Raw genomic sequence first — 13,380 nt, 5'->3', positions numbered from 1 at the left:
TCCTTCTCCCTGGTGTTCATTTAGGCTGTGTGCCTCTGTTCAGTCTTTGATCTTTGGTTTGCTGATGTCTCATTTTTTTTTAATTGTTTTCCTGATACCTTTTTTGTGTTTTGTTTCTTTTCCCCACTAATCGGTGCTTCCTTATTTTCATTCACCTGCTGGGCTTCTCCTAAGAATTGTGTTATCAAATGTGACATTGATGGTTCTTTAAACTTTTATGTGAGCATCTCAAGAGCATTTTGATGGCCCATAATGCATTGTGGATATTAGTTGCTATAACAAGCTTTGTGGATATAGCTTGAGGATCAGAGCAGGCAGGGACTGCATCACAGTGGGGGTGAGGACGAGCGTTATAGAGGTAGCATCTGGATTTGTTTTTAGCAACAATTAAAATGGATTTTCCATCCATCTATCCCACGGCGACAGATTTTTACTAATCCCTGAGGTGCTGACAGTCTTATCTCTGGACAATCTTTTGTGTTCGACACAGTGAAACCATTTATTAATGATCTCTGCACTCATATGCAACTATTACTGCCATCCAGTGCAGCATGGGAAGAGCTTCTCAGAATAATTTTGTTCGTTCTGGATTAGGTTCTCATAAAAAATGATTTTAAAGAGAGGCAAAATGCGTGGCATGTTGAAACAGGAATTTCTGGGTGCTCTGCTTTGCTTTGTGCTGTAAATAAACAAAATGATCTGTGATTTGCTAAGTGCTAAAGTGTGTGCTCTTAAAATGGATTTGATTACTTGTACACGATTGCTTTAGTTATGCACACGCTGCATACTTTAGGCTACATTGTAAAGATCCAGGAGTGACAGCTGCATTTGGTTTTGAAGAAAAGTCTGTTGTATATTTCAATCACCAATTACATTAATAGAAATATTTGTCCTTCATGAAAATGTACTGCAGATGCATCTGTTTAGCAGACATGTGTTGTTTGATCCCCTGTCTATTTCAAGGTCATCATGGGATTTTTCTAACAGAGGTACTTGAGATTTGGTTCTTCTTCGGAGGACATGAAACATCTCTAAAACTATCTCTTTATATACAGTAACACAGGTCTGTGTTAAATAAAACATAACATTTCTCAGATGGATTTTCCTTAAAGTCCTTACAGACTGTGTGTCTCTTACTTTTCTTCTGTAAGCAGCTGAGATCATATAGCTTGTTAAAATGCATTTTACTTTTTCCAAAATGAACCTGGACTTCATTGCTTTCATTTGGATAAACAACGAGAAATTTGCATAAGCAATGTAATTTCTACATGTATTGTAAACATTCATGTATGGTTTCACTTACTTTAGGTACAGTAAGTCTCAAAGTCATGGGCATCTATCTCCTAAACAACGAAACTTATGCCATGCTGCACTCACACAAACACAGAGGCATGCTCTCACCTACCATCACATTCTTATTAACATAGCCTGAGGACAGAGGTTTGCTCATGATTTGTTTTTCTTGCTTAGCCTGACGGAGATTCACTGGAAAAGGACCCTGGGAACTGCAGTGAAATGCATGACCTGTAGTAAACCCTCTGTTTGTGTGCGCGCGCGCGCGTGTGTGCCTGTAAGTGTGCGTGTGCGCGTGTGTGTTCACCTGACGGCTTTTGTCTGTTCATTTGGGTTTCATTATCTTCACATTCAGTATTGGGGTCCTTAACATTACTTGTTACTTTTTTTTAAAAGCAGTGGAATTCATTACTTAATTATACCCTGGAGAAAAAAATAGTTACATTACTCCTTACATTACTTTTGTGTTACTCTGTAAAATGTCATGAAATGCACTGTTATCATCTTTTTAAAATGCTGTGATATTTAAGTGACAACTTCCACTCCTGAGACTATACAATGCAGCAGAGATGTAGAACTTCTCACGTTCATCTGACTAAAATTTATCACAAAGCAGGTTGTTGCTACATGTTCAGGTGTAGTTATTGAAGTGCTGCTGAATATTTATGCAATACAAGATTGTATAATTAAAACTGCAGATGTAAAGTTTCTTTTGACAACATTTTAAAGGAATACATAAATATGGTGGAGTATGTTCTAGTGTCTGGCCGTTTGGCAGTAGAAGCTTCTGTATGCTTTGCTGGATAGCATCAGGGGTGACTGTTGATTTTTAGTGTTCCTCAGGCTCTCTGCAGATGTCTTACCTCACCAGTATCACTAATGCTCAGTAGATGGGTGTTGGTGATCTTCTGGGCAGTTTCAGTGCCTTCTGGTATTTAGTCATGGACATCCCATTCCAGTTTGTATTGCTTCCAGTTAGGATCCTTAATAATGTTCCTCTGTGGAAGTGAGCTAGAACTTGGCATGGTAATTTTAGGCTTCTCAGATTTCCTTAAAAGCTTTCTTCACCACATGTAACATAGATGAGGAAAAGTTTTTTTGAAATTGAATATTAAAATATTTTGATTTTGTTGTTTCAAATATTGCAACTTAATATCACCACAGTTCGGTTATAGGTAAATTAAGTTAAACTTCTAGTATGTCAGGCTATCCAAACTGATATTTCACGGGGATATTTCACGTTGTGTTTTCAGACTGCATGTTTGGTTGCTCTTTAATTTCTCTGTGCAGGGTCATCTTCGACAGCTGGCCTTCCTGATGGGAGATCCAGATGCTGCCCAGCAGCACTGTAGCCACCACCCACCCCTCTGCAGTATCACTGCCCCCAAGCCTCCCCGCTTACCACGCACCAACAACCCGCTGCAGGTGAGGAAAGCTGATTTAAAGAAACGGCAAAAGAAATTAAATCAGGAACATTTTCTTTTGACTTGTATACACAGCAGCCCTCAAACATGTCACTGAGGTATTTAAGGTGAAGCCATCCATGTCTTTTGAAGCCCACAACACAAACACTCAGGCTCCTGCAGTTAATTCACTGACAGCAGGCACTGCTATATAATTTAATATAAGCAATATGAAAGATCACCAGAGGATTTAAAATAAAAACTGCACTGACTCCTGTGGTTTTGATCCAGTCTGGTGAATTTAACAACTCTTGAGTGTTTGGTTGTTCATCAGTGCAGGCTTGAACAGTCTTTGATTGTGGTTTTTTTATTTAGAAATTGTTGCCTCTGTTTCCACACAGAATATACTGTTGTCCTCAAATGACCTGGAGAACCTGCTGGGGGATCCAAAGGACAAGTCTTTTTTGAGCTTTGACCGAACTGTAAGTAGGATATTGGGTGTCTTAAGTGTTAATTGTTAACCAGAAGTTCACTTTTAATTCGCATGTTAGAAACAGTGAAAAAGTGCAGTTACCTGGTTTCACAGCTGTCGCCCAGTGCTGTAGTGACAGACTATGGGCAGCTTATAACCAGTGTATATATACACCAACCACTGGTCTGGTTTACATAGGTTCTTTTTTTGCCATTAGTGTCTGTGTCTGTGAAACCAACAGTCCGTCAGTCTGCAACAGTCTGTCATTAATTAGCCATGCTGTGCTGAGCCTCAGGCGTCAGAGGCCTCATCCAGCAGTCCCACCTTCTGTCTTTGGCTGACTGGTCCACTTCACATGGTTGTGTGCGCTGCATATGTGTGTTTAAGTGCTTGATCTGTGAGACACTGTGTGTGTCTGCTCACTGGCCTTTGTTGTGGCCTGCAAGAGGCCTCATTCCTTCACTGAGGCTAAAAGTCTGCTTTGATAAATTGTAGCAATGGCTCATTTCTTTTGATCTTTACCAAATGCAGTTTGGGATTGGATTAGTGGTTTTATTTTGAATATTTAAAATAATAATCAGCACAGCTGCTTCCCATACTATGTGTAATCAGCAGCTCATCTGGATTAAAATGAGAGTATTGTTTTCTGAGCATCAGGACCGGACTGAAACTGTCAACTTTTGTGCAGAAAAACATTACACGTGCCAAGGTGGGTGGAGCCAGGGTGCCCCATCCGTTTTCTATGTGCAGAGGTGAAGAAGCTTGACAGAATAGTCACTGATAAGAGGCAGACTAGTAATTTGAAGTGTGAAAAGTGATTTCCACATGTTGTTAAAGTAGTCACCTGATTATTTCCAGCAAATTAGCTTTTGGATGATCTGATGGATTTTTGGTATGCTGTAAAGTTTCTCTGCTGTTTATATAAATAATATCCAAACACTATCTCTCATATTGTTCTGTTTCCTTACTGCTTACTGCTCAAACTATAGGCTGTATGTGAAATATTGATATGGCCACCAAGAAATCCCTCACCAGTTTGTGGATTTGCATTTTATGAAGCTTTGAGTTTTGAAGCTTTGAGGGGTTTTCACTGAGGCAGTCCTGGTGTTTTTAAACCACATCTGACAAGCAAAGTTTGGATTATTAAATTCCGTTCTTTTGAATTCTTTTGGCGACAGAGAAAGACTGAACTCAGAGTGGTCAAGTTCAAAAAATGATATTTATTTTACATTTACGGAAACGGAGACCTGTCACACGAACACACACGCTCAGGTCTGAAAGCATTACAAGCCAGAATGAATATATAGTTCTGCTGCACGTCACACACACAGTTTACTTAGTTCCGCTTTTTCTGTCTGGTTTCCTGTGTTTTATTAATATGCCTCTGCAGCTCTGCACTAAACTTCCTGTTCTCTGCACAAGACGTGCAGTCTCCTATCAGTACTCGGTGACTTTTGGCACACATTCTAACTCACAGGGGCGTTTTTCTACACTGGCCTCTATAAAACAATATAAACAGAAAATAAGCATTAAGAATATATATTTATCTTGTAACAAGATCTAATGAAATAACTGAGAAAACCAGATTTTCCCTGGCTAACTACTTGTGACTGACAAGTTAGCCAATGAACATAGCCATAATGTTTTATTCAACGTATTCCAGAAACTGGGAAGAGTCACCAGGAAAATGCTTAATGATGTCATGGATCAAGGTAGCCAAAGGCTGGTTTTCTCATATTTTCTTCTCGTAACTAGAGGAGTCGCCTCCTGCTGGCAGCAGCAAGAAAATACAGATTTAAGACTTTTTTTTTCCATGTTTGCTTCACTTTTCCAACTTGGAAGCTAGGTCCATATTTTATACTCTCTGTATGCTGTTGCCTTAGTTTTCTGAGCCAGAAGTGACCATATTTGGATGAAATAATGAGAAATCATGTAGCAGTGAACATTGTACCACTTGTTTAGTAACCTGCATTTACAAAATGTATGGACAGAGATAGATAGCTGCTAATTCATGCTAAGTAAAAAGTTAAGAGGTGTTAAGTGCACAGCAGTCCAAACCTTTCTGTCAAATCATTGCATTAAAAAATATTCCTAAAGGTGAAGCCTAGCTCACAGATAGTTTGCTAGTTGGCACTCATCTATTACTTAAATCAGCCTTTAGTATTTAGGAAGTGTAAAATTAGCCTAGTGTAGTAACAGGCTGTAGAGTTGTTTATTTCTGCTGTAAAGTTGGGCATTACGACATGTAAATATTGGGGATTAACTTACTTTTAGAATCAGCCTCAAGTGGCCATTTGAGGAACTTCATTTTCCTCGTCTTTGGTGACAATTTTGAGGACAGGCCAGGTAGACTGAATGTTGAATCACTGTTGGTGATGAGTGCAAGCACACATATATTGATCAGTTCACGGCCAGACACAGACGTCATATGTTTTTGGCCATGCAGTGATTAAAAGGTGATTAGACGTGAAAATGTACTGTTAACATTAATTGCAATATTGATTGCTTATCAAATAAAACCGCCTTACTCTCTGTACCAGCCGATTCATTTGTTTCTACTTAAGATCGCTCAGTGTTTAAAATCATGTCAGTGATGATGAATGTTTAATCTCATCAGCACATCCCACATCAGCCTTAGGATGCCAAAATGTGCATACACATTTGTTGCGATTACATACTATTGTTCACGCACATGAACCAAACACTTCTTGAAATGCATATACTGGCGCTCGTAGAGTGTTTCTGGAATCACCATATGAGGAAAACAAAGAGGGCAACATGTGTTTCAAAACAAAGGAAAAACAAAGCTGGTTTGAATTTACATTTTTGTGTATACAAAACATACCTTAAATAATCAGTGAGGGTCTGTTTCTCTTTAAAAAATGCAGCAGTGTATAGCCAGAGAAGCTACTACAACCTTGAATATTTAAGAAAAAAAAAAAACAGACCATGCCGTGCCACGCTAGCCCCGCCAGGCAGAAGCTTCTACATGAGGATGGCATTGGGATTCCTTTTTGATGATGTACATGAGACCTCTCCTGCTGTTTTGTGTTGTCGGGACTTTTTGGTTTTTTTCCAGGAACAAGCTGCCCCAGATCCGTCTTAATAGTCACTGAAATCTTCTTCATATGGCTGCATCACATTTTCTCACGTAATTATCTCTCTGTCTGTTCATCTGTTTTTGTTTTCTGTTTTTTACTGCGTCTGATTCCGTCTTTCCGTTTTCCATGTCTCTGTCCTCTTCTATCTGTTTAAGTCTTTGCATCCGTTTTTGTTTTTTTGTTTTTGTTTTGTTTTTGCTTTTGGAATTTTGCATGGCATTGTTGGGCAACTAAATGGCTGTACTTAGCTACAAGTGAAAGTGAGTGATGATCACGGCTTATCATGTAGGTAACAATAAATCAGCGAATAAGGATATCATTGTTTTTTCTGCTGTCTGTCTCTCATTACAGCCATGCAAACCATGCTTGCGGTGGTAAAGCTGCCTCTCGCTCTCTTCTGGTCCCTCTTCCCGTCTTTTAAAAAAAACCAAAACATTTCTAAAGAAAGTGTAAATATAGCAACACATTAACAAGACCTATTTCTCTTTTGTTGAGGTCTGCTGCAGTCGTCTTTGAAACCTAACATTTCTGACTGCTGGGCCTCTTTGTTGGGGTTTCCTGATTTGATGAATGTCCCTTCTGGGCCCCCCTTGACAGGTACTCTCTTTAGAGACATGGCTTTCAACCAGTCAATGTACAGCACCTCAAATGTGCACAAAGATTTTAAATGGCACTGGAGGTCAGGGGCCTTAGCTAAACATGTAATCACAAGGTCAGCGCTAACCTGAGTGTAATCTGACCGCTTTGAACTTATAATTAACTTGTCCCGTATTAGTCAGAGTTACTTTGTTTTGCAAATTCTCTTTGTCATTTACAGCTTCTTAAATTGTGAACACATGTTGTTTTTCACCTATTTTACATAATCACTCATGTCAGAGTTTTCCTTGTACAAGACATTTAATGTTAAGTCATCGATATGTACTGTGGCACATTTTTAAGGGCTGTTTTATATTGTTGGCAGACTTTTATTGGGATAAAGAAGTAGTCATTAAAATGGGTTCAAGCTGTGCTATTAGTGCATGTACAGATAATAAAACGAGAAAGTTGTGAATCTTTTTCCCTTTCTTTACTTTCTCCCACTTCATCTTTGGGCCAATGGAAACTTGTGGCATATGTAACTAACTTCTCAAACTGTTCCTGCTGCTGTGTCACCTGACTCGTGAGTCAGCTAGCCCATGAACATGGATAAATATTTCAGTCCAGAAGAACCCAAATGTTGCTAATCCCAAACAAGCTGTATTGATGTTAGGATTACACAGAAGTCCCTGAAAATGTTTCAGCATGTGGGGGTTCCCTGCCCGCAAAAAGTTAGAGAACCACACGGTTAAACAACTGATCAATTGTTGGAGTAATCAACATATTAGCTTCCCAATGTTATAGTCTACTAGAAGGCATGTGTTCAGATTTCTTTCCATGTGCAAAATGCATGTTTTTCAGAAAGAGGAGGGGTGAGAAGGAGGTAGTGCTGGAGAGCATGACAAAGCTTGCATTTGATTGTTTTTCTGTGTTGAAGGTTACCAGGCAACTGAATCCAGTTTGTTGAAGGGGTTTTATAGTTACAGCACAGCTTACACACGATTCCTAACAGTGTCAGAGACAGACAGGGAAACACACACACGCCTATGGAGTTAATGTTCCCTGTTCCATGTCTTGTCCCTTCCAAGTGTTTCCGTTAGGGTCTCTAGAGAAGTCCCCTTTCATAAAGCTTGTCAAACAATGGCTTTTAACTGTCCCACTGAGACAAAAGCAAAGAGGTTTGGGAAAAATGATCCGTCATTCTGACACTTTCCCATGACTCGCTTAAACTGGCGAGAATGGCTTGCTTTACGTGAGGTGTCATTTTTGATGTCATGACGTAGCCTTAGCATTGAGGAGTGTGCCTGTTAATGAATTACCCATTTTAGGTTGATAAATGAAAATATATTTTTGATGGAACAGATGTGTTAACATGGATTTGCTGTCTTATTTACATATGGAGCTGCTTAACTCCCTTTTCCCCTCATTTAACACCTGACCTTTGGCTGAAGACAAGTGCTAAGACCAGGTCATCCAGCTGGTCTGAATAGACCGTAAGATGGTCAGGATAGCCTGGATTCAACCCTATGAGGACATGAGATACTTCTTGTGCACTTGTATGGACAGAAAGTTTGGAAATTATCATTGATCTCTTTCATCCTAGAGGCCTCTTTAGTGGAGCTACTGCAGTGGTTTTCAAAATTTGGGCTGGGATCGACTGGTGGGGTGTAAAGCTGGTGTAAAGCTTGCTTCCTTGCAGAAAACACCTGAGAACCACTGGTTCTCATGCTTAAAATGCGTAAAATTTCAATTTTCACAGTTTTTTGTTTTTTTTTTCATTTCTTGATTGGTAAGGATGTTAATAAGGAGTAAGAGATAGTCCAACATTATTTGATCACGTTTGGAGCAGTGACTGACTAAATTGGGAGTGCAGTTTCACATGTGAAATGTGTATAATTAAAAAGTCTGTATGTTTAACCATGTGTTCAATAGGCTACAGGGCTTAATGGGTTAACAAACAAAGAAAAAATCCTTTTTGCAAAACATTCCTCTCATATCACATTATTGCAAAAGTCAACATCTTCTCATGCCAGAATACTTCACGTTCCTTTATCATCTTCACCCTAATAGACCGCACTAGTGGTTCTAGATATTAGTTGTGTCACATGTCAACTGTGACCTCACCACAGCCGGTCACCATTTGCACTGGTGGCCGGGGTGCCCTCAACTTATTGCAATCTCCTGCTGAGTGATACATGTTGCCACTTGAGAGTAAAAGAAGCTGAAATAGAAAGGAAATTTTGACAGATGTTACAGTAATTCCTGCACTCATAGGCTTGTGTCTTCAACCTGCCCACCCTGGCTGCGCATCAGGTTGCAAAAATCCCGAGAAACATGACAAAGCAAGCTGCGCTACAAAGGGTGGAATCAGTTTTGGCATATGCCGCCAATGGCAATCGTGAAAACATCAAAAATAAAACATGTTTTAAGTTACCAGTTAGCATTACCAAGGTTGCATAGAAAATTGAATATGCAAACCGACAGATGCATCCCGCATGAGGCAGATACCTGTTAATAAGTGCTAAGTAATATGTTAAAAAAATACTAGAAATCTACTCAGCAAAACTTCTTTTTCACAGGCTGTTAGCACAATTAACCACAAAACAAGCTGTGATGTTTGTCAGATAATTACATTAATGAGGTTATAATTGGCCCTTAGAGCAGGAGGATGGTTAGGAGCTCCAGTTTAGTCACTAAAAATAGCAAATGCAAAACTGGCAGTCTGCTAGTCTGCTGTTGCTTTTGACATATATGTGTCATTTAAAGTAGCCAAGCTCCTAATAATGCATTAATTTAAATCTTCTTTTGAAATGAAAGGTAGGCATTTTAACCAAGGAGTTTATGGAATTCACATTTGAGCCAGTTACAAGCAGCCATCTGAGAAACTCCTCTGAGGTTTCAACCAATACTGTTCATATGGTAGCTTCCCTCTTTTTTTCACCCTTGTGTTAAGTTATCGCTTCATTAGGATTTACTTGGAGCCATATCTTCAAAAGGTCAATAAAATCTGTTTCACAAAACACTTTGAGATCTTTCCAAGCTCTCCAAGACTGAGGTCTCTTCAACCAAACTGTTGATACACTGCATTGCAAATATGTTGGAACAGAAAAAAAGTTATTTTCCTCAAGACAACATAATAAAATAAAGATTGATATTAAAACAATCATCTGGTGGGATCGATTTTGGCGCTAAAGGCATGCTTTTCTGTTGTTTTCTGTTGATACATCAAAGGCTCAGTGAAGGGCATGCAACATTTGCTATTTTCAAATATTGCCTAATTAGAGAGCGAGGATGAGGAAGCATGCTTTGTGTATCTGATTGACATTTCTTTGTTTTTATGTCAACTCGATGGCCCTGCATGCTGTCAAGCTTTTCTGTTATGCACGTCAGCATACATCCAGCAATAATTTTTCATCTGCGTAGCAAGGTTTATAACTGTTTCCAATATAAAATAATTACAGACAAGTCAAACCGTGAAGTACAAAAGGAAGCAGAGATGCTTGGATAAAAGTGAGGGAGGAGATGGAAACAGAGGATTGAAGAAATGTTTCCGTAGCCACTTCTTTCCCTGTGTCGCTAAGCAGCGCAGAACCGTTTTCTCCACATGAGAAGCCCCGACATGCTCGTACTGATAATTTTCCTCTCCACATCTGTAATTTAGAACAGGGCATCTAGGCTGTGATGATAAATGGTTACATGCTAGGTGATGAAAACTTGTTATACGAGTGCTACATCAGCGCATTAGCTTTCACGAGGGCAGAAATACCTGTGATTCAAGTCCCAGCTGTTAAAGTTCAATAAAAATTGCGTTTTCAGTGCAGACACAAGAGACCTCTGGAAGCCATTATGTGGTGAGGAAGAAGATGTGCCGGGAAGTTGTTCAAAATTAAAAAGAGATCATTGATTTCCCCCCTAGCCTGCACATCTGCTGCGCAGTTCAAAAGCACCCACAGAGGTTCTGTTCACCCTGAATCAACCTCCCCCTGCTCTTGTTTATTTATATCGCTGTTTGTCCTAGACCACCTCGCCTTTTGGTCCTAATAGACATGAAGTAATGCTTCCGGTGACACTGAGGTGCCCTGCTGTTTTTGACTTTAATGCAGACGGGGTCTCCTCTCTGCATCGACACAATAAATGTAAATCAAGCCAACCTCAGAGAATCCACAGTGAATATTTCCCCTCACAAGTTCTCTCAGCTGTGGTTATTTCACTGAATCTGGGAACTGTGGCTTCCCCTCCCCTAATTCCACCACAGGTTTTTTTTTTTCTATTGTGCATGCCTCTAACCATGTGCAAAAGCAGTGGGGATTCCCTCACATCTTCCTTATCCCTGTTTTCCTTCATCGCGCTCTGCTCGGTTGGAACGAGCAGTCACTGCATTCATTCAAGCAGATTTTCAGTTGCCCGTGATGTTGCGGTTAGAGTTTAGTGCCAATAGCTTGCTGCGATCAGAAGTTCACTCACAACCTCAGTCTTGGTTAGTTAAGAGCTGGCAATTTGGAGGTTGTGGATTTAATATGTTTAGAACAGCCGTTGCCTGCTCTGACATTTTGTGGGTGAGAGAATAGAACATATTTATTATTCACAATAGTTCAACATTCAAATTGGACCCACATTGCAGTTGTTACTGTCACTAGTAGTTCTCAACAATTACCCAGGCCACCCTGAGGGTTAATTGGCTGTGCTAGTCTCTTCATGAGCCAGATTAGATGTATTATTTTTATAACCTGTATGGTTGGGTGGTGAGTGTGTACCCAGTAGGTGTGTGGGTGTGTCTCCTGGGAGCTGGATCAGCCTTCTGTGCAGAGGTCTGCCTTTGTGTACAATCGGAGCTGAGCTCAAGTGCAGACAGACCCGCAGCGTCTCCTGCAGTCATGCCCTACCATGTTGGCTGGTACTTGCTCCTGGGATGCCTATTGCTGGATTTATTGGGGTTGTATGTACAAGGTCAAAGACGACGGGATGGAAAGGTACTCCCTACTACGGCTCATACATGTACTGATTTTAACCTTTTCTTTTGAGTTTTCTGCTCTGATGCAAAGATTCTGGACAGGAGTGAAGTGCACTCAGTGTGGAAGTGCTTTTAATGACATTTACTTGGCTGAGGATGCTTTTGGTTCTAATTAATTCAAGGTTGCAACTGATGTGATTTTCAACTTATAAATACCCTAAAGATGCTCATAAAAGCAAGCATCTAAAACCTTAACTCTTTAATTATTTGTCTTATGCTTAAACACGCTTGAATTTTTTTTTAGTAACACTAAACAGTATAGTGAGATTCTCATTTCTCATATTTATCCAGGCTCGTGAACAGCACGTGGAATACACTTTCCTGTGACCCTTCAGCCTCTTCTCCTGGTCTCGAACCAGGGACCTTTCATATGTAACGGAAACAATTTGTATTACCGATGAGAACATTTAGTAGAAAAGATACACCCCTTGGTCACTTTCTTGGATTCAGAATATTACATTAGACAGATGTACCCCTGCATGGTTTATGGTTTGCTTGGCTAACTCTTCTGTGCAGGGTTCAAACTACTTAAAAACAAAGGAAAATTCGAACATCAATGCACCATTTTTTGTGGAAACTATGATTCATGGGAACATTAATGACAGTCATTGCCCATTTAGAAATGTTCTGTTGGTTTTTTTTATTATTTTATTATCTGTTTTTATATTGTTGTGGATGTGAGAGTTATTCACAAGGGCTAGTGTCTGTGTCGGCCACCATGAGAGAGGCTACTGTAGCATTTCTGGTCAGCAATCATCTTGACGATGGCTGTTATGCAACCATTTGGTTCAAAGAGTAGCGGAATTGTGATGAAGCTGATGTCTTGTCATTGTTTAAGAAAGACAGAATAAATTCAGGGCACAGGGACAAAGAGCAGTAAAACAGTAGTCAGTGCCAACCAAACAACGAACAGCTTTATACTTTAAAGCTTTTTTTTCTCTTTTACAATAAGAAAACATTTTAGATCGCCCTAGGCACTTTTATGTAACATTTTAAATCTGGCAAATCCAGCTACCAGTACTTGGTAGGCTGGAGAGCAGTTTTATTGTGCAAGAAAAGGTTAGGTATTTCTCCTCTTCTCCATAATGCTTTATGATCTTATTGTACATTCCCAGACTCCCACTGTTGAACTGGTGGATGCTTTGATCACAACTAACCGTACCATTTCTAACATGGGTGGTCCCGCTGGTTCTAAAATCCCTGAACGTGACGCCGTTAATGCCACACACTTGACCTGCTGAGCTGCAGTGAAGTCACACACTGACTTGTGTGCACATGACACACACACACACACACACACTATAGTGACTGCCTCGCCTTATGTCTTGTCCTCCATCTGAGACAATGAAAAAATTGTTGGAATTCAACTGAAAACACAGGGCTACTGATTTGCTTTTATCTTTTCAATTTTTACTGTATCCTCCCGTCTAACGAGTTACAACATTTTGATCATTATTACCTTTGGGGCAATTAGACCACTGTCATCACACATTTTTCCAGGGCCACTTACCTATTGCTGCTTGC

General features: G+C 39.9%; 1 protein-coding gene across 1 annotated transcript in view; it reads left to right on the top strand.

Annotated features, from left to right (window-relative positions):
- The window catches only part of si:ch211-196i2.1 (collagen alpha-1(I) chain), a 109,189-nt gene that overhangs the window by 40,720 nt on the left and 55,089 nt on the right, over window positions 1-13,380 (top strand). The window contains exons 5-6 of the mRNA XM_065471484.1: window positions 2,584-2,718; window positions 3,098-3,178. Of these exons, the coding sequence (XP_065327556.1) occupies window positions 2,584-2,718; window positions 3,098-3,178 (216 nt within the window). The remainder of the gene's footprint in view (window positions 1-2,583; window positions 2,719-3,097; window positions 3,179-13,380) is intronic.

Source organism: Pelmatolapia mariae, linkage group LG7 (genome assembly GCF_036321145.2).
Source record: "Pelmatolapia mariae isolate MD_Pm_ZW linkage group LG7, Pm_UMD_F_2, whole genome shotgun sequence".
Lineage (NCBI taxonomy): Eukaryota > Metazoa > Chordata > Actinopteri > Cichliformes > Cichlidae > Pelmatolapia > Pelmatolapia mariae.
This window is presented reverse-complemented; position numbering and strand designations above follow the sequence as displayed.